Here is a 20961-nt window from a genome sequence, read left to right as displayed (position 1 = left end):
TAAGCAACATATCCAGTGAGTTCTCAGAGGTCACCAGCAGTAAAAGGGTGGAGCTACCCCAGGAGAATGTTAAATTGCTGGTTAATCTGCAGAAATCCTGGGGCAGGCACTATACTTCTCACATCAATGGTTAGTGGGATGATGCTGAAATATTATTGAGAAGGACCTTTTGAGAAGTCTTAGAGACACCCAGGTGGCTGATATCTGGGGTACAGAAAAAAAGGACTGGATGGAAAGTAGGGAGAACAGACTAGTTATCTTCAACTAGGACAGTGAGAGTGGGAGCAGAAAGGAGTTAAGAGATACAGGACATTGGAAAAGCAAAGGAAGCAGAATTAGGCACATAATTGCCCATAATCTTATTTTTTCATTTATTAACTAAAGCTATTCAAAATCTATTAATATACAGAACTTTTGTTTTTACTTGAAATAGTGATTAAAGATTTTGGTTGTAGTGTATCTTTTTTTTGGATTTTCCCCAATATCATTTGGGTTGTACCGTCACTGGAAATTTATAAGGATTTATGTGATTTAGCTGATTACCTTTGTGGGAGTCCGTGTTGTTAAGTGCACATACTGAGCCAATTGGCTGAGTTGAATCCCAGCACTACGTCCCAGCTCACCACTTTTTGGCTGGGTGACCTTGGCTACTGGCTTAATCACTCTATAAATACTTCCTCTTTAAAACTGAGATTAATAATAGTGTCTACTTCATAAAGTTGCTATGAGGATCAAAGGTGTTAATATATGAAAAGTATTTAGGACAGCGCCTGGCACATAGTAAGAAATATCTAAGTGTTAGCTATTGTATTTACTTTGCATTGACTATAGTACTCAGGCAATACATTCCTTGAAGCAATCCTTATAATATGTGTTATTAGGAATACAGCATACTCTATTTTGACTTTTAAAGGGAATATATGCATACGGTAAAACAAAACTGTCCAATATGGTAGCCACTAGCCAGTTGTGATGATGTAAATTAATCAAAATTAATAAAATTTAAAATTCAATTCCTTAGTTGCACTAGCTACATCTCAAGCACACAATAGCCACATGTGGCTATTACCTATGAAACTGGACAGTGCAGATACAGAACATATCTGTCTTTGCAAAATGTTCTGTTAGAGCCGGCAGATAGTGAAACCTCCCTCCCATTCCTACCCCCAAATCCTTCCTCCCAGGGGTAATCCCTGTTACAGGTTTCTTGCACAGCTTTTCATGGTTCAGACACACAATTTTTTTTACATAAATATTATATAATTTGCACTGTACTGTGACTTATTTTTGTTTGTTTTAAAATACACTAACTGTATTTATTTTTTATTGATATATAATTGACATAACACTTCCTAGTTTTAGGTGTACACCATAATGATTTGATATAAGCATATACTGCAAAATGATTACCGCAATAAGTTAATATCCATGTATTGATTTTTGGAATATGTCAGCTCCCTACATTTAATCAATTAACAGTTCAAAGATTTAGAGCATATTTGGCTTAGGAAGCAACAATTCAACTATAAGAAATACGCATCTTGTTATATTTGGGAGCAGGTGTAAGGAATGATCTACTTCAGTTTTCTTTCTTGTGTGGCACATGCTACCCACAGATGTGAGTTAAGCGAGTTGAAAGTGATCATCTCCCATCAGCATGGCCAGGAATTCTGCAGCTCCTGTCCCCATATCACAGAGAGCTCCTGCGCTGTGGGAAAACCCTGCATAAATGCTGGGGTCACTGTGAAGATATCTCATTACGGGTTGGGAGGCCTGCCCCCGGCCACTCCTAGGCTGCGGAGAAGGGGACCCGGCGGTTCGCTTGGACGGCTTCCCCTCCAGCCGGAGGAACGCGAACACGTCCGCCCTCTTGCGGAGAGAGGCGCCCCCTGTCGCCCGGTCAAAGAGGCGGCGCGGGCTCGCGGGAGGCTGGAAACATGGCGGGGAGGCCCGCGGCCGCCGGCACCCCGCCGCCGGACCGGGATCGAGCGGCGCCCAATGTGGTGGCGTGGATCTCGCAATGGGCAGACGACCACCTGCGTCTTGTCCGGGTACCGCAGACCCGCCGGCCGGGCAGGTGGTGGGCGCGGGCGGCGCGGCGCGAGCCTGAGGGAGACGCGTCCTGGGGAGGCCCGGGCAGCGGACCTGCCGGGCCGGGGAGGCATGGAAGGCCGCGGGGGAGCAGCTCGAGGGCCGTCCGGTCAGGGCAGCGTGTGCGGGCCGCGGGGGCGGTTGGGAAGGGCCGGGCAGACACCAAAGCAGGGCGCGTAACTCCATAGGCCTGCGGAGAATGGAGGAGTTCGTTTCTTTAATGCAGTGAGAGGCCATTGGAGTTCCAACAAAGGGCAGGGGCGGCGGGGAGGGAGGCTGCATTTTCGGCGACTAGACAAGAGAGGATTGTGGTGATTCCGTTCTTTCTAACAAAGAGAGGAATAAAGGGGGCTGCCTGCTTCGTGAATGGTGTTGGAAATTGCTGATATAGAGGAGTTGGGATAAATGAATTGTTAGGGAAATCTAGGGAGCTTTTTGCACGTGTGAACTTGAGGATGCCTATGAGACCTCTAGATGGAGATGAGTGAACTTGAAGATGGTCATTAGACTTCTAAACGTAGCTGTAGATGTTCTAGGCAACTGGAGACAGGAGTCATGTATTGAAGGGAAATCAGAACTGGGCATATAACTTTGGGAATGGGCTGCATAAACCTTGAGTAGTATTTAAAGCTTGGATGACGTCTTGGAGCCAGTCAGAAAAGCTCCTGAAGAAGCCCTAGAACTGAGACCTGGGGGCCTCTCTAACATTTAGAATTTGGGGCCTGAAAAGGAGGTCAGCAAAGACTAGGAAGGAACAGACAGGGAGGAGGAGGAAAATCAGGAAAACCAGGTGTCCTGGAAGCCAAGTGAAGAGCATGTGTTCAGATGGAGTGATTAACTTTGTTGAATTCTGCTGGGAAATTGAGTAGGATCATCAGCTTTGCAAATACTTTGCAGCCAAGCAGCACAAGAGCCAGGACCATGTCTGTTTTCACTCACCAGTGCAGCTCAGTCCTTAGAGTAGTAAATGCCACTTAGTAAGTGCTAGATAAATATTTGTAGCATTAATGCAATATATATATGTGAATATGCACACACATATATGTTAATTGACAAGGCCTTGGTTCTTCCAGTTAAGCAGGAAGAGATGCATTGGTTATTACAAATTAAAAAATAACCTCATCAGCACTGGGGAGGAAACAGTGTTAAGTTAGCAAGCACATGGATAGTTCATTCCAAGTAATCCAATCACAGAATGTACCCTTGTGTATATTTTCAACTTCATCTCTTATATGCTTAGTTGTATTTATTGAAGGAAAGCATGTTAGATTACCACTGTTGAGGGAATTACAGTATCCTTATTAAATTAATTAAACTCCTTTAGGTCTGTTTCAGTTTAAACGAAGCACTTCAAAGGTATCGCTAAGTTTTTCCCAACTGTTTGCAACATGTATTTCCCAAGTGCTATATTTTAAGGTTTTGGTGATAAAGTTTTCTACCAGATACTTAAATTCTGCCTGCAGACTCAGGGTTATGGAGTTCCTGTGGGTCTTGCAGAAGAAGTAAGTATTAGACTAGTTAATGCATTCAGGGAACTCATGGTTAAAGCAATACAATCAATAGAGAGCAGTACCATATTATGTGTATAATTACTGTGTGTGCCAGTTTGGTTGGAGAAAAAGGGGAAGATTAATGGGCGGGTGGGCAGTTAGTTTTTTTGGAAGAAGTGGACCTTTAGTTGAAGGATATGCCTTATTTGGGCAGTTAGGTACAGAGAGGATTTTTTTTTTCTGCCTTCTAATTAGTACTTTCACTATTGTGAGTAATAATTAGGATTAATCATTAAATCTCTTTTTGAAGAACATCAGCACCGTAATGGCCATAGCTGGAGTAATGTTACTTCTAAGAAGTGTTCGACTGGTAAGTTAAAAAAATGAAGAAGACATTATGATAAGCACCAGACAGTTAATTTTTCTCACTTCAAACGAGAAAGATGATATCTCAAGCAGTGTATCATTTTGTTATTCATATTAGAAGCTTTTAAATAGTATTTTAGAACAATGAACATATTTTAAGATGTTGGTTTAAAAGTAACACATCCACAGGATTTTATGGAAAGTAATTGCACAGCCTGTATTTCCATAATTATTTTTCTTCCTGCTTAAAAAGGAATCTGAAAAGGATTTAATTTGCTAGAATGGTGTAACCACTAAATTTGCATTTCAGATGTTGAAAACAGTCAAAAGTGTTTCCTATGGTGGTATTAAATTTAAATCGCCGTTGAATTATGTCCCTTAGAACTAAATAATTTATGCTTTCATTTAGTGTATTTTTTTGCCCTTTCAAAAATGTATTAATAATAGACATTGTGGAAATCCATTTGATAATTCAAGATTTACAAGTATTTTTTAATACACTTTATTGTTATCATAGGATGTAATTTCAGTGTCATGTTCAGTGTCAGTGTCATGTGTCATCCAACTGCGATGGATATATTGCTTCTATATATATTTATTTCCTACACTTATCTCTATATTGTTTTGTATTATCATTGACTATACCCCATTACTTTATCATACTATATCTTTTCCAACTGTTGCCTTTTCACCCAGACACCAATTTCAAAACTTTTGTCTCTCTTTTCCCTTCTTTTTGTTTTAGTGCCTTGCACTCATCTTTTTAAACTGAGGTAATTGACATACAGTGAAAGTATAAGTTTAAGATGTACAGCATAATGATTTGACTTACATACCTCATGAAATGATCACCACAGTAAATTTAGTGAACATCCATCATCTCATATAGATATGAAATTAAATAAATAGAAAAAAAAATTTTTTTTCTTGTGATGAGAAGTCTTAGAATTTCCTCTCTCAACCACTTTCATAGATAACTTACAGCAGTGTTCATTATATTAATCATGTTGAACATTACATCCCTAGTACTTGTTTATCTTATAACTAGAAGTTTGTACCTTCCAAGTTCCCCCTTCCCCTACCCCCACCTCTCCTAACCACAAATCTGATCTTTTTCTATGAGTTTGTTTTTGAAGTAAAATTGACCTACAACACTGTGTTACTTCCTGTTACACAACGTAGTGATTTGATATTTCAATACATTTCAAAATGATCACCACGAGTCTAGTTACCATGTCACCATACAAAGATATTGCATAATTACTGACTAAATTCCCCATGCTGTACACGTCATACCTGTGACTCATTTATTTTGTAACTAGAAGTTTATCTCCTAGTCCTATCTCCCTTACCTATTTCTTTCCTTCCCTCACTCCCCTCCCCTCTGGCAACCAACTGTTTGTTCTCTGTATGTATGACTGTGTTTCTGTTTTGTTGCATTTGTTCATTTATGTTTCAGAGTCCACGTGTAAGTGAAATCATACAGTATTTGTCTTTCTCTGTCTGACTTATTCATTTAGCATAATACCCTCTAGGTCCTTCCATGTTGTTGCAAGTGGCAAGATTCCATTCTTTTTTATGGCTGAGTAATATTCCATTGTATATATACATACCACATCTTCTTTATCCATTCATCTATCGATAGGCATTTAGGTTGCTTCCATATCTTGGCCACTGTAAATGATGCTGCAGTGAACATGTGAGTACATATATCTTTTCAAATTAGTGTTTTCGTTTTCTTTGGACAAATACCCAGGAGTGGAATTGCTCAATTATATGGTAGTTGTATTTTTAATTTTTTGAGGAACCTCCATACTGTTCTGCATAGTGGCAAAACCAATTTATATTCCCACCAACAGTTCACAAGGGTTCCCTTTTCTCCACATCCTCACCAACACTTTGTTATTTGTTGTCTTTATGATAATAGCCATTCGGACAAGTGTGAGGTGATATCTCATTGTGGTTTTGATTTGCATTTCCCTGATGATTAGTGATGTCGAGCATCTTTTCGTGTGCCTGTTGACCATCTGTATACCTTCTTTGGAAAAATATATCTTTAGGTCTTCTGCCCATATTTTAATTGGGTTGTTTGTTTTTTTGATGCTGAATTATATAACTTCTTTGTATATTTTGGAAATTAAGCTCTTATTGGATATATCACTTGTAAATATCTTCTCGAATTCAGTAGGCTGCCTATTTGTTTTGTTGACAGTTTCCTTCACTGTGCAAAAGCTTTTAAGTTTGATGTCCCATTTGTTTATTTTCACTTTTGTTTCCTTTGCCTGAGGAGGCATATCCAAAAAAGTACTGATAAGACTGATGGCAAAGAGCATACTGCCTGTGTTTTATTCTAGTTCAGGCCTTACGTTTAAGTCTTTAATCCATTTTGAATTTATTTTTGTGCATGGAGTGTAGTCCAGTTTCACTCTTTGACATGTAGCTGTCCGGTCTTCCCAGCACCATTTATTGAAGTGGCTGTCTTTTTTGGGGTGGGGGGGCTTGAACTCATTTTTAACCTTATATTTAATAGGCTCTTTCTTATAACACCTCCATGATTTTGTAAGTCATTCATTTTTAGCCTATGTATATTCTTCTAGAATGGAGCTTTTGAAACTTTAGTTCTTTTCGTTCTACTTTTTTCATTTTCTTATATCTCTACATTCCATGACATATCTGTATTTTGAAGTTTCCAAAATTGCCAAAATATTAAATTATCTGATTAAGAGTTATAGGGAAAATAGTGCTGAGGGATCATTTCTCTTATTAGCCCTTAAAAAAACACATGAATCAATTAGAGATCATTGTAAGTTTTTCGTTATTTTTAGTATATAGTTCAGTACTTCACTTTGGTAATATTAAAAGCAGTGTGTGACGGACTTCCCTGGTGGCGCAGTGGTTGAGAGTCTGCTTGCCGATGCAGGGGACATGGGTTCGTGCCCCGGTCCGGGAAGATCCCACATGCTGCGGAGCGGCTAGGCCCGTGAGCCGTGGACCCTGAGCCTGTGCGTCCGGAGCCTGTGCTTCGCAACGGGAGAGGCCACAACAGTGAGGCCCGCGTACCGCAAAAAAAAAAAAAAAGCAGAGTGTGTTACTGTTTATTATGTTCACTTTTATTCTCACTGACTTTAATTCTTTTTTTTTTTTCTCATTGACTTTCATGTCCTAATCCTGCTTATGTTAGGTACGTCATTGACTTCTGCAAATTATTCAATGATGTTGATATATATATATATAGTTATGACGTTATTTATTTTAGACTTAAGTTTGGTGTCTTTTTCTTAGATTTCATGGTTTTTGATAATAGTGATGAGAAGAGCAGACTAAGGAAGAGAAAAAGAACATTGGAACATTAGGGGATAAAAAACTCTGTTATAGAACAGTTGGAGATGTTTAGCTAGAAATAAGAGAAACCCCAATCAACAGTGGCTTAACCAATTAAAAAGTTGATTTTTCTCAGGTCACAAGAAGTTTGGAGGTTAGAGGCTGCTAGCATTGCTTCCCCGACTCAGTAACATAGAATTTAGGTCCGTCTGATTTTCCTTGCCTTTCCTCATGGCACAGATGGCTGCTATAGCAGGCTGCTCAAGGCAGGAGGAGAGGAAAAAGGAAGGAAGGTGCCAGCCACATCTTTTCCTTTTATGCAAAAAGCAAAAATGTTCCCGGAAGCCCTCTGTAGACTTTTGCTCACATCCTTTTCTCACATGGCCACCTCTAGCTGGGGAAAGTAGGCTGGGCAAGTGGCCGTTTGGCTTTTCCACCCCATACAGAGCATGTTGGCAAGGGAGAATGGGTTTGGGAATGGATGTTGCATTGATATCTTGCCACAAGGAGCCTTGATAATTTCTCTCCAGCTTTCTTTTTGGATTGCTGGTTTTCTCTCCTTCTTCTTCCCTTTGAGAGTTTATCAGTTTCTCATATTCTTTCAGTTACAGATTGACAATTCCAAATTTCGTATTTAAAAAATAAAAAAGATTATTAAGTTTGGTACTGTGCTGAGCCCTTTATATATATAATTTCATTTAATAGGTAAAATAATTCTGTGATAGAGGTATTCTTATGCCTAACTTTTATAGATGAGGAGACGGATGGTCAGAGAAATAACTCTGACAAGATCATCCAGCTAGTACATGGCAGAACTGGATTTCATATGACATCTTCCTGAATTTAAAACCCTTATTATTTTCTCTTCACTGCGATGCTTCCAGCTTTTGTCTGTTTGCCTTCAGGACATGCCCTTCACCCTCTGAAGCTTGGGCATAGCACCCTTGTTAGTGGGATCATCTTTCTGCCTGCTCCGGAGAGCAGGCTGTGTTTATCACAAACTCAGGATTTTTTTGTTGAAAGATGTCTTCCTCAGGTGTTCCTATCCTTTCCATTTTGACCCTTTAGCACTTACACTTTATATTAAGCCTATTCATGTGTTGCTCTATAGTTGTATTCTGGTTTTATGCATATTGTCTTTTCCTCTTCCAGATGATGCCTTCTGTGTCACAGAAATGCTGCACTGAACTTTTGGCTGTTGAGGGATTATTGGATTCCTCCCATCATGAGGTAGATGCAGTGGAATCTGCCTTTAGAGGTTCTTCACATAGACTGTGAGCTTCGTGAAAGTAGAACATTGGGTTCTACGTTTTTCCATTTCCTCCCCTAGCTCCTTAATAACTTCCAAAACTCCAAACATCAAGGCACACTTTTGCCCTTTTATGTGTATCCTTTAATGAAAACACCTCAGAATTTAAAGGATGGACCTGTAGTAGTTGAAGACATCTTTAATGTCCCTCTCTACTCCTTCTAAGTCTTGCTTCCTTGGGCAAAATACTCTTGGTTTTCTCAGGTGATGTAGTTTCCAGGCTCTTTACCATCTTTTTTCTCCTCTTCTGGCTTTGTTCCAGTTCAGTGAAGTCTTTTATGAAATATGACACCCAGAACAGCCAGATAGATTCCACTTAGAGCCTGATTTAGAGTATTCTTTCCCTCACCTCTCTTGTTCTGGATCCTGCTTCTAATAATGTTGCTTTGGGTGGAACTTTGCAGAGGGGAGTTGTGGGGGGGGGGGGGGCTGGGCAAAGAGGAGAGGGAGTTTGCACTTTTTGTTTTTGGCAGCCTTGTCACATTTTCACTCATTTTGAGTTCACAATTAACTAAAACCTGTAAATCTTTTCCATATATACTGCTTTATTCTCTTCTATCCTTTAGTTTGGGAGGATACAGGGGCAGACTTTTATGTTGTAGCTATTCATTCTAATTGTCAGGATTTTTTTTTTTTTTTTTTTTTGCGGTACGTGGGCCTCTCACTGTTGTGGCCTCTCCTGTTGCGGAGCACGGGCTCCAGATGTGCAGGCTCGGCGGCCACAGCTCACGGGCCCAGCCGCCCCGCGGCATGTGGGATCTTCCCGGACCAGGGCACGAACCCATGTCCCCTGCATCGGCAGGCGGACTCTCAACCACTGCGCCACCAGGGAAGCCCTGTCAGGATCTTTTAAAATACTAACTCCGACTTAGTATTCATACCCTTCCAAGCATCAGACCTGCTGATGTTCGATCCTTATGCTCTCATTCAAGTCACTGGTGATCATATTAAACAGGAGAGGATCCAGGTCAGAGCCCTGTGGCTTACTCCTAGAGTGCCCCTCCCATTGACATTAACTCATCAGTGCTACCCTAGGGATGTCACAGAACCATATTGGGAGCCATCTATGTGGATGTTTAGCCCACATTTCTGTGTCTTTCCCATAAACTTTTCATAGACACCGTCTGTCAGGTGACTCACTCAAACTTTTCCTGTGTGTTTGATTTAGGATTTCTCTTCCCTTTTGTTTATGTTCTGCATATTCCACATTCTTGAATGAATGCTGACAATACATATCTTCAGAATCTTTTTCCTCACAGTGTTTTCTCCAGAAAAAGCAGTCACCTCCTTTTTATCTAGATTCACCAGTTGTTAACATTTTTGCCATGGTTGTGCTTTCTCTCTCTCCCTCAGTGAAACCATTTGAAAGCAAGTTGCAGACATGATGGAACTTGTCCCATAAGGACTTCCTAGTGTACTTCCTAAGAGCAGGGATATTTTCCTACATAGTCACATTAATATCACAGCTAATAAATTTAATATTTTTACAGTAATATCTAAAATCCAGTTCATATTCATATTTATCTTCTGAAAATATCCTTTGTAGCTGTTTTTTGCCCAGTCTAAGGTTCAGCCCAGGATCACACACTGTATTTAGTTGTCATGTCTCTTTAGTCTCCTTTAATCTAGACTTTTACCCCACTTTATGTTTAATTTTTGTCTGTCATGACACTGCCATTTTTGAAGAGCCCAAGCCACTTGTCTTAGAGAATGTCCCACAGTCTAGATTTGTGTTTCCTTGGTAGATTTAGTGTGAACAAGAAGGTGACGGTGTATACTGCTTCCTGTTGTGTCGCATCAGGAGACTCACAGTGTCCGTCTGTCCTAGAACATTATCACATCTAAGATAATTAATAACCCCTTAGCATCATCTAATACCCAGACCATATTAAGAGTTCCTTGATTGTCTCAGTGGTGTCTTTTTTCAATAGATGATCTGTTCGAATCAGGATTCAAATGGTTCATATATTGCGTTTGTTTGTTATATCTCTTATGACTCATTTATTTTATAACAGTCTAGAACCCCACCCCCATTTTTTCCCCTTTACTCCATTGATTTGTTAGAGTAACCAAGTCATTTATCCCATTTTTAACGTTCCACGTTCTGGATTTGTCTGCTACAATATTTTTCTTGTTTGAAAAAAATTTTTTTAATGTTTAGACCAACTTTACTATCTTAGGAAGTTGGGTATTCATTTATCCTTCTGCCTGTATGAGGTTCTCACCCAGCCATGATTATGAATTAAGGTTATCTCTATAGTACTGTTAATATGGAAGACACAGGTATAAAATGTTGACTAACTCCAAGGTGTTAGGTATTTAAATAAATTCCTAATGTTGGCCTTTTGGGAGGGGCCTTTTTCTCCTATAAGATAAAAAATAAGGGAAAAAACCTTGTTGATTAGTAGTCAAATTTAACTTGCCTCAGTTTTGGTTAGGTTCTCCCAGCAGTACCTGCATGAATAGATGGTACATCTATAGTACAGGATAGTGACTATTTAGCCAGATTTGTGTGGTGCCATGTTTAGACTCACTGCTTTTTGATGGATTGTGTCATATTTGGAGGATGTAGGCTTTTAGAAATTAGGAGTCTGTTTAATGTTCTCTATATAGTAGCTTGAAATAGTAAAATAATGAGTAAATATTTCTAAATAATGTTCCCATAAACACTTTGTGTTAAATCTTATTAAAATTTTAATATAAAATTAAGAACCAAATAAAAAATTTCCAGTGGTTATATCTTCTTTAAAATGTTTAGAGAATTTGACATGCTTAATTTTAATGTGAAAATGGTAATAAAATGTTATATTTTTCTCCTTGTAAATCAGCAGACATCAAAATTCACAAGTCCTTCAGATATTCCAGTAGAATTTATAAGAAGGAATGTTAAACTACGAGGACGACTACGCCGAATAACCGAGAATGGTTTAGAGATTGAACATATTCCCATTACTTTACCTATTATATCTTCATGGAGAAGTAAGTAAGGTGCAAAAATAATAACACTAAATAACTATTTTAATGTTCCTTTATTAGAAGTTATTTTAAAAATAGCAAAAAAAAAGTCATTTTAATTTTTAGTAACTTTCCATTGTCTATGAGGGAAAGTCCAAATTCTTGACTTACATACAAGAACTATTTAATTTGGCTCTAGATTTCTTTTCTTCCTTCCCTCCTTTTCTCATCCAACCACTCAGTCGTTCATTCAGGCATTCAAGCATTTATTCCACAAATATTGAGCACATGTTATGTTCTAGGTCCTATGCTAGCCATACGTGCGGAGTGAAATAAACAAGACCACTCTACCCCTTGGAGCTTATAGTACAGGTGGAAGATGGGCAACAGACAAATGAAAAATTGTCCTAAGAGCTATGAAGAAGAGGGTCAGGGTATAGGATGAGAATTATTGGAGGTTGTATGAAGGGCAAACCTACATATATAGTAGTCAGAGAAGGCCTCACTGAGGAGTTGCTATTTAATCAGATACCCGAAGAATGGGAGGGGGCTGGCTAGGAAGGATATGTGTGGGGATGAGTTGGCTCTTTTGGTAAGCACGTGAAGGCTCGTCTGGCCAGGGCATAGGGAGAAAGGGGACAAGAGACACCAAAGAAGGCTGGAGAGCTGGGCAGAGTCCATAGCTTTGCTGCTGCAATTCCCATTTCTCCCTGCTTCATGGCAAAGCCCCCAGCCACACAGACATGCCTGCTGCTTCCATGTGTTCTCATGCCCTGGGCATAGTTCTTTGCCCAGAGTGACTTGGCTCCTGTGGATTCTTTAGGATCTAGCTCAAATGTCAGCTCTTCTGTGAAGCTCTCCTTAACTCCCAAGCAGAATTAGCCTCTTTCTTTCCTGTCCCCCAAGCAATTTATACACACTGCAATTAAAGTACTGAAACACATTTTCCTGTAATTATATATCTAGGTTTATATCCTTCTATTAAACTGTGAGCCCCTGGTGGGCAGGGAACTTTTCTTATCTATCTCATTATTCACAGTCCCTAGAAAAATAATTGTTAGCCAGCAGAGACTTGGCAAAATTTGTCAAATGAATTAACTGAGTTATATTTAAAGATCTTCTTAATATTATTTTACTGTTTTGAAGAAAGGGATTCTTATTTCTTTAGCCTCAGATGAATGAATATCACTCTGTTCAATTAGATAGGGCTGCAAAGGAATAAGATTAATTTTTTTTCCCCAGACATACCTGAAATGATTGACTTCTTTAACAAATCAAACAGTATTTTTCCCTAAAGAAAGATACCTGAGATGTTTATTTGGCCATTTAATGGCCATTTAATGACCATTTCAGCTCTAAGCATGGTTTATACTTCATGAGTCCTCTACCTTCTTAGTTGTTGTAATAAAGCTACAATAATTTAAATCTCTCCTGTCTGAAATAGTGATGATTCTTTAGTGCTTAGACAGCAAGGTCATCACTTGTGATTGTCCAGGCTGTACATCGCACAACTTCAGGGATGGTATTCAGTGGGAATCTGCCCCAGAAGTCGAGCAATGCCACAGCACTCTAATTGCCATATACACATATTGTTATTAATGGGTTTCACATCAAATAAAAATGTTTATCAAGTTGGTACGAGCAATCAAAATTTTAGAGCTGAAAGGAAACTTACTTTTCTCCCCCACTTATTTAAATATTTCCTATAGAATTTAAAGGCCATGTATGAAGCCATCTACCTAACAGTTGATGAAATCAAAGGTAGAAAACAGATTTTCTGCTACCCAGTCCACAACTTTATGTATACAGATGCAAAAGTTAAAGAAACAGACATGTCTTATTCGTCCCAACAGATGATAACCAGTACAAATGTAACGGTAGTGTTAATACTTTTTGTAACTGACATAAATTGTTGATGTTAAAGAGATCATTTTGCATTTTCATTTGTTAAACCTGTTTGCTTATAAAATGGTTGTAGAACTAGAAGTTTGCTTTCCAAGCACTATTTTGACTGATATAATAAGATGTTACAGCATAATCTTTTTCATTTAAAAATAGCTGTTAATTGAAAGCTCCTTATTTTCCTTTCACTATTTTTACTACCTGGCCTGTAAGATAGGGATGGACTTTTATTTTTTTTATTTTTTATTTTTTAAATTAATTAGTTTTTTTGGCTGCATTGGTCTTTGTTGCTGCACACAGGCTTTCTTTAGTTGTGGTGAGCAGGGGCTACTCTTCATTGCGGTACGCGGGCTTCTCGTTGCGGTGGCTTCTCTTGTTGCGGAGCACAGGCTCGAGGTGCGCAGGCTTCAGTAGTTGTAGCACATGGGCTCAGAAGTTGTGGCACGTTGGCCCTAGAGCATGTGGGCTTCAGTAGCTGTGGTGCGTGGGCTCAATAGTTGCAGCATGTGGGCTCTGGGGAGTGCGGACTTCAGTAGTTGTGGCGCGCAGGCTCAGTAGTTGTGGCGCATGGGCTTAGTTGCTCTGCAGCATGTGGGATCTTCCTGGGCCAGGGATCGAACCCATGTCCCCTGCATTGGCAGGAGGATTCTTAACCACTGCGCCACCAGGGAAGTCCCAGGGATGGACTTTTGATTTTATTGTAAGGAAGGCTAGGATTCAGGCTCCCCAAGTTAAGGCCATTCTAACCAAAAAGATTTAGCTCAGAAAACTACATCAGAGTAGAGTCTGTGTGGTGTAGTAGAATGTGTATTGGCGTGGAGAGCTTGTGTTCTATTTCTAGTTTTGGCTTATGGTTTCCACCACCATCAAATAAGAGAATTATAATATTTCCAAGACTCCTTCCTCATGACTATTCTGTGATATCCCTTCCTTCCATGCTCTTTGGTGTGTATGATGAGGAGGCAAACACACACAGAGCTGAAAATTTTTATGAAGCGGAACTCTTAGGACACTTCATTTCTTCAATAAATGTTTAGTGAATGCCTGCTGTTTTGTCACAGTCTCAGTATATAGTGGCAAACAATGGATGTGATCCTACAGTAGTCACAAAACCTGCAGTCTAGTGAGGATATTACTCAAAGCTTCTTCTATCCAGGGATGGTAAAAAATAATCTTTTTGACGTATGTGATACTCCTGTCTCGTGAAATTGTCCATTGTCATGAATTCACTTATAATGTTTTCTAAATTGAGGGTATAAATCAGTTGTTTTTCTATCATGTACTATCTTTATAAAAACCTTAAGAATATTTAGTTATGAAGTTTCCGACCCATCTGATGGAACAGAAATATAGCAAACTCCTTAGTGGTGATTTGCTTCCATATTCATCTTATGTCTGCCATTTTTTCCAGTTGCCCATGGTCTTTCCCTTACTTGACATACTCACTTCCTCTTCCTCCTCCTGCCTCTCTGTTCATTCTGCAAAACCCAAGTCCTGCTCTTGGGCTCTTCCACTGGAGCCCATGTTGCTGTCCCCTTATAACCTTTGGCATCATCTGTGTCATCCAGTACAGTATGAATGAGGCTTTTTTAAAATATGTGCATAAAAGATTTGTTGAAGAGCTGGTAAGATAGAAGGATTCACACAAAGCTAAAGTTAGACATCATAAGCATTAAAAGTTGCATCTCCTTTTTCAAAAAAACCTCAACTGTTTGGGCAGAAATATATGATGTATATAACTAACCTTATTCAGTAGATTAGTTCTTGGAAGATTTATTTTTAAATTTTTATTGGCCGCATCATATTTTAAATGCTTAATGGGGAATTGCTAATTTTAAAGGAATCCCAATGACCTTTTGTGAAGTGAAGAATTAGGACATTAATACTTCAGGTTGATAGTGTTGACTTAAATTCATGTTTTTGGTCCCAAAAATTTTGGTCTTAAAGACTAGAGGATGTTTTATTGGAAGACAGCTGGTGTTGATGGCAGCATTAAAGGATTGAAGAGAGACCTCAGAATCTTCAAGCTTCCCTCAACTCATTATGTACCAATGATTTAAATTCATCTAGTCTTTATTATATGTTCTGCCGTAATCTAATTTATGTATTTACTGTGTCACAGATTTTTCTAAGGAAATAATCCTACTTACACCTTTTGATACTTATCGAACTGAAACTCTAGGACAGATTTCAAGAACCCATGCCCTAAAGAAAATGTTTTTCTATCATCAGATAATATTGTGGCAAGCTTCTAGGATATCTTCCTGAACTCAAGTATTACTTTTTCCCTAGTAATTAAATGAACTTAACTTTATACTTTCAGCTACTTGTATAAGAGTTTAACATATGTTAAATGTATAATTTCTTTCAAAAAAGTCATTAAGATTTTTTTTTGTCAGCCATTATCCTTTATGGAAAGTTATAAACTTTTTCTGCAATAAAATCCTGTTATTAAAGTTTAATTGGTTAAAATTTTATCAAGAGTTTGCCCAGACTTTCTTATCACTATGTTACTTGGGTAATAAATTGATAAAATCCTGTCTGGAAGTCAGTTTTGTAAAATGTATATTAAAAAAATAATGTTGATATTAATCAATATTTATTGAGATGGGAAAATATCCTCAGTACATTAAGTGAAAACGCAGTTTATACAGTCCTATTGGTCGTAGGAGCTTATATTATTGAACGACATATCTTGTAGCATTACGTGTATGTGTGCAGAGAAATAAATCTGGCAGATTTTTTTTTTTTTTTTTTTTTTTTTTTTTGCGGTACGCGGGCCTCTCCCGCCGCGGAGCACGGGCTTCGGACGCGCAGGCCCAGCAGCCACGTCCCACGGGCCCAACCGCTCCGCGGCACGTGGGATCTTCCCAGACCGGGGCACGAACCCGTGTCCCCTGCGTCGGCAGGCGGACTCCCAACCACTGCGCCACCAGGGAAGCCCAAATCTGGCACATTTTTTATAAAAAGGTAAATTGGTTAAACCCCACATCCTGTTCTGGATCTTACTGAAATGAGTTTTTGAAATTTCCATCTGTTACATACTTGTATTGTTTTAAAAGACAGGTTGACTATAGAAATGAATGGATCTATATCTAGATAGTCTGGGTATTTATAAATAAACATAATATATCCAGTTGTTTTTTGGAGCCCAAATGACTTTGGAATTTGCTTTTGCAACGTGGTATTAAAGCTAAAACTCTCTTCTACCTAACCCTTTTAGAAGAGCCGTGTGGTGCTTTGCTGGTTAAGTTGGCTGGAGTAGAACTCACTGAAACTGGGAAGGTGTGGTTACAAAAAGAGCTAAAACCTTCCCAAGTAGTATGGTTCCAACTTCTTGGAAAGGAGAATTCAGCACTCTTTTGCTACCTTTTAGTGAATAAGGTAAGTAGTGTGAAGAAATAACTAGCAATATTTTATTCTTATTATTTAATACATAAACTCGTCATTAATCAGAGCCTTGAATATATAATGAGACTGAATTTTTTTGTCTTTTTAAAGTACGACTCACAGTGATTATGTATAGAGAACTAGATATTTCATCTATAAATTTTGCTATAAAATTTGTTTATTATAGAAAAAATTATGTTTATATGTTTATTATAGAAAAAATAGAAAATTTTAAAAAAGTTAAAAAACTTCGAATTATTATTGACTCTGGACATTGCCAGTTTAAGGAGTATCTTATACATTTTATGGACATTATATCACACTTGTTATTATAAACCACTTGTTGAGTGCGACTTGTCAACTGAAAATTGCAAAGAGCAAGGGTGTTTTCTGAAGGTAAATATTGCTCATTCTGGTCCAATACCTTGTAGATAGGTATGTCTTAACATATAAGTCTTTGAACTCTAAAAACATTGAGCATATTTAATACTACTGGCATATTTAAATTGAGCCTATTTAAATACTATTCATGATCAGTAGTCAGTCATCTGAAGACATTGCCTCAGAGTTTCCTTACCTTTATGACTGGCCATTAGCCATTCTGTAACTGCGGATGCCTGAGAGCTTCATTACTGTTGCCCTGTCACTGTCTTGAGTCCTTCGATGTGCCTTCTTCCAAATTTCTTTTGGTGGACGATTACTGAAAAAAGAACATGGAAAAATAAAATAGTTGAAATGTTATGATAACAGGATTAAGGGTAATTTTTCTTATTTTTAAAGTTCCTTATTATGTAACAAACAAGAATAATCTGAAGAGAAAAATAACCTCACATTAAAGTGATTAGAATTGTAACTATTTTAATTATTAAAGCTTTGTGAATTATTAATAGAGCACCTAGTGAAATCCATTAATTTTTGCATGTCCAGATCACATTCAGTTCTTTCAAAATAAGAATTATCCAATACTGATTGGTTGAAGCATCTTACACTTGACTAAGTTGATAATACAAAAGTATATAAAAGATCCCAAAGGCCTTACAAAAATATTAACTTCTCTTTTCAGTTGAGGAGTATATATTATTTATCCTCAAAACCCCCCTATGGAATAATTTTATTCCCATTTACGGGGGGGACTCCGGGTAACCAAGTAGAAGAACCGGTATTCAAGCCCAGCTCTTCCTGGCTTCTGAGCCCACACTTTACATTATCTGTCTTTACCTTATACTCTTTCCTAGAAGGTGACCAAATTATGCTTTATGCTATTTCGGTAATTTACTTCTGTTGAATTTTACTGTAGTGTGAGGTTGAATTTTAATTATTTTTATTTTGGTTCAGCTCATTAAATTTAAAACATTGAGACAAATATGATAATCCCTTTAAAACTATATTTCTTAGCCGCTTATCATCATGTACCAAAAGTTATTGCATTTAAAGGAACAAAATGTTACTTTATTCCTTTATATAGTCTTAGAAAATGTTTCCTACTTAAAATTTTTAGTTTTCACATTAAAAAAATTTAACTGTGAATTACTTGTCTAATGAAGCTACAAAATTACTAATACTTTGTTAAAATTAACCTTGTTAAGTTAAAATCCCACAAGGACTATGGAAATAGCTAAGCAGGATCTCCTTTACACTGTAAATTAGCGAGAAAAAAAAAAAATCCCATTTATCTGGTTTCATTAGGCAGTGAGGTATGAATGAAATTTCCTGAAGGGTGAAGATTCAAGGGCCAGGACTATTTTTATGTTCATTATTTTATGGGACATCTTTTAAAAATGTATTTACATGCCAGTGCCTTCCTCAAACACTGGACTTGTGAACCTAAATTAACAGTTCAGTGATGATTCATTTCATTTTGCATTTGTCTACTTTTTAGTTTCGTTACTTTTCTTTGGTTTCTCTTTTGCTATGGCCTCCTGTCACTTTACCTATCTGGTGTGTGCTCCATTTCCCCTCCAAACGACAACAATAAAACCAAAAAACCCTTTTCGTGCTTTATTGCTTCTGCACATTTTTGGGTAGGAGACCAGTGAGCCTGTGGAGAACTATATGTTATAAAAGAGTGAATTGTCTTTGAGCAATGGTCTCTTCTAGTAATGAAATTCTTGGATTTAGCATTAACTGTTTTAAGCTCTTAAGGACCCTTTTGCATTTATATTTTTGACTTTTATTTGGAGGACTCAAGTTGCAGAATGACTGATTTTAAAGTAAATAAAGTGTTACAGGTATGCTAGTAACTTTATTAAATAATTGGCTTGTGTTATTTTTTTATTCAAGGGTAGATACTTTAGTGTGAGTCTGAATGAAGAAATTTTGAGAAGAGGCCTTGGCAAAACTGTTCTCGTTAAAGGGCTAAATTATGATTCTAAAATCTATTGGAGAATTCACAGAAACTTACTTAAAGCTGAATTAATAGCCTTAAAAAAAGGAGAAGGAATATGGAAGGAAGAATCTGAAAAAGAAAGTTATTTGGAAAAATTCAAAGGTTCCTGGAGAGAAATATGGAAAAAAGACAGTTATTTAAAAAAATTTGGATCAGATTTCAACTTGAAAAAAGAAAGTTATTATGACAAATTTAGAAGGACTTATAAAACATGGAAAGAAAACATGAATAACTACTCCTTAATACTGAAGTTCAGAGAACTTCTGAGTCGCATACACTTTCGTAGAAAAGGATGAAATATTCCAAGAGATCTGGAGGTGACCTACTCCAAAAAGAATAAAATATAATGGATAAATATAATGAATATTTTTCATTGAGGTGAAATGGGAAATTTCCCCAAATGATCAAAGTTGCATTCTAATGTATTTAAATATTTAAGAGATGATTCTTATAAATGTAATATCAGAATAATTTAAATAAATTGTGATTAATGTAATATCCTTTTAGGAAAAATGAAACGCTCTATAAAAAGTTACCAGGTTGAGGGCGATATACATGTAGTGATAATATATGAAGAGAGAGTTTAACTATTGGCCATTGTATTATTTTAGTCATTTTGGGCAGCCATATTTAACTTTTGTCTAAAGAGAGTATTTGTTTACTTTTGATTACTTATAATAAAGGGACTCTTTATGCATTATGTCTGAGGCTGCTCTTTTCTCTCCACTACTTTATAACTGCTTGTGAATTTGAGGCAGAGCTACAAGAGAAGGTCACTTAGACCATTTTCTACTAGTAAAGAGTGGCATGGGCTTCCCTGGTGGCTCAGTGGTTGAGAGTCTACCTGCCGATGCAGGGGACATGGGTTCGTGCCCCGGTCCGGGAGGATCCCACATGCCGCGGAGCGGCTAGGCCCGTGAGTCATGGCCGCTGAGCCTGCGCGTCCGGAGCCTGTGCTCCGCAACGGGAGAGGCCACAACAGTGAGAGGCCCGCGTACGGCCAAAAAAAAAAAAAAAGAGTGGCTTATTTCTACCTGTTGTTAGATGAGGGGGATAATCCTGAGGACAAAATCATAAACGAGACGAGGATGGCAGCACACAGGATAAAAAGAATAGGGATGCCTTCTGACATTGTCGAGCCCCTAAGGGCTTGAACTCTCTTGCTTCCCAATTTCTTATTATGCAAGATAGTAAATTTCTTTATTTTTAAAGCCAGTTTTAGTTGGTTTGAGGATGTGATATACACACATACTTGCTGCTAAAATCCTCCTGACAGTATAAGCTTTTTTCACAACACCAGCAATAATCCACCCACAATGTCTCCAGAAGTTTTTCTTTTTTTATAATTATTTTATTTAGTTAGTTAGTTATGGCTGCGTCGGGTCTTAGTTGCAGCACACGGGCTCTTTCTTGCAGTGTGCAGGCTTCTCTCTAGTTGAGGTGTGTGGGGTCAGTAGTTGTGGCGTGTGAGCTTAGTTCCCCTGCAGCATTTGGGATCTTAGTTCCCTGACCAGGGATCGAACCTGTGTCCCCTGCATTGGAAGGCAGATTCTTTACCACTGGACCATCAGGGAAGACCCTCCAGAAGTTTTTCTTAATGATTTGTGATACTGACCAAAGTCAGAGGTATCGTCTGGTCTAAATAGTTGACTCCTGTCAGAATCAGTAATATAGAATGAAAAGTTTACTGCTGCTACCTGATTAAAACAGGAAACTGCTGCTTTCCTGTTTAAAACATTGCAAAGTAGATT

General features: G+C 38.1%; 1 protein-coding gene across 1 annotated transcript; it reads left to right on the top strand.

Annotated features, from left to right (window-relative positions):
• The first annotated feature begins 1937 nt into the window (after window positions 1-1937).
• C4H3orf33 (chromosome 4 C3orf33 homolog) lies at window positions 1938-19506 on the top strand. Its single transcript, XM_065876984.1, has 5 exons — window positions 1938-2051; window positions 3892-3951; window positions 11409-11556; window positions 16658-16818; window positions 19105-19506. The coding sequence occupies exons 1-5, from the start codon at window positions 1938-1940 to the stop codon at window positions 19504-19506; spliced, it is 885 nt and encodes a 294-aa protein (XP_065733056.1).
• The last annotated feature ends 1455 nt before the right edge of the window (window positions 19507-20961 follow it).

Source organism: Phocoena phocoena, chromosome 4 (genome assembly GCF_963924675.1).
Source record: "Phocoena phocoena chromosome 4, mPhoPho1.1, whole genome shotgun sequence".
Taxonomy (NCBI): Eukaryota; Metazoa; Chordata; class Mammalia; order Artiodactyla; family Phocoenidae; genus Phocoena; species Phocoena phocoena.
Note: the sequence above shows the minus strand (reverse complement) of the source record. Positions and strands in the feature narration are given on the sequence as shown.

Coding starts and splice junctions, on each gene's coding strand:
- C4H3orf33 (XM_065876984.1), top strand. CDS start 1,938: ATGGCGGGGAGGCCCGCGGCCGCCGGCACCCCGCCGCCGGACCGGGAT. Junction 2,052..3,891: donor ACCACCTGCGTCTTGTCCGG/GTACCGCAGACC, acceptor CTCTTTTTGAAG/AACATCAGCACCGTAATGGC. Junction 16,819..19,104: donor GCTACCTTTTAGTGAATAAG/GTAAGTAGTGTG, acceptor TTTTTATTCAAG/GGTAGATACTTTAGTGTGAG.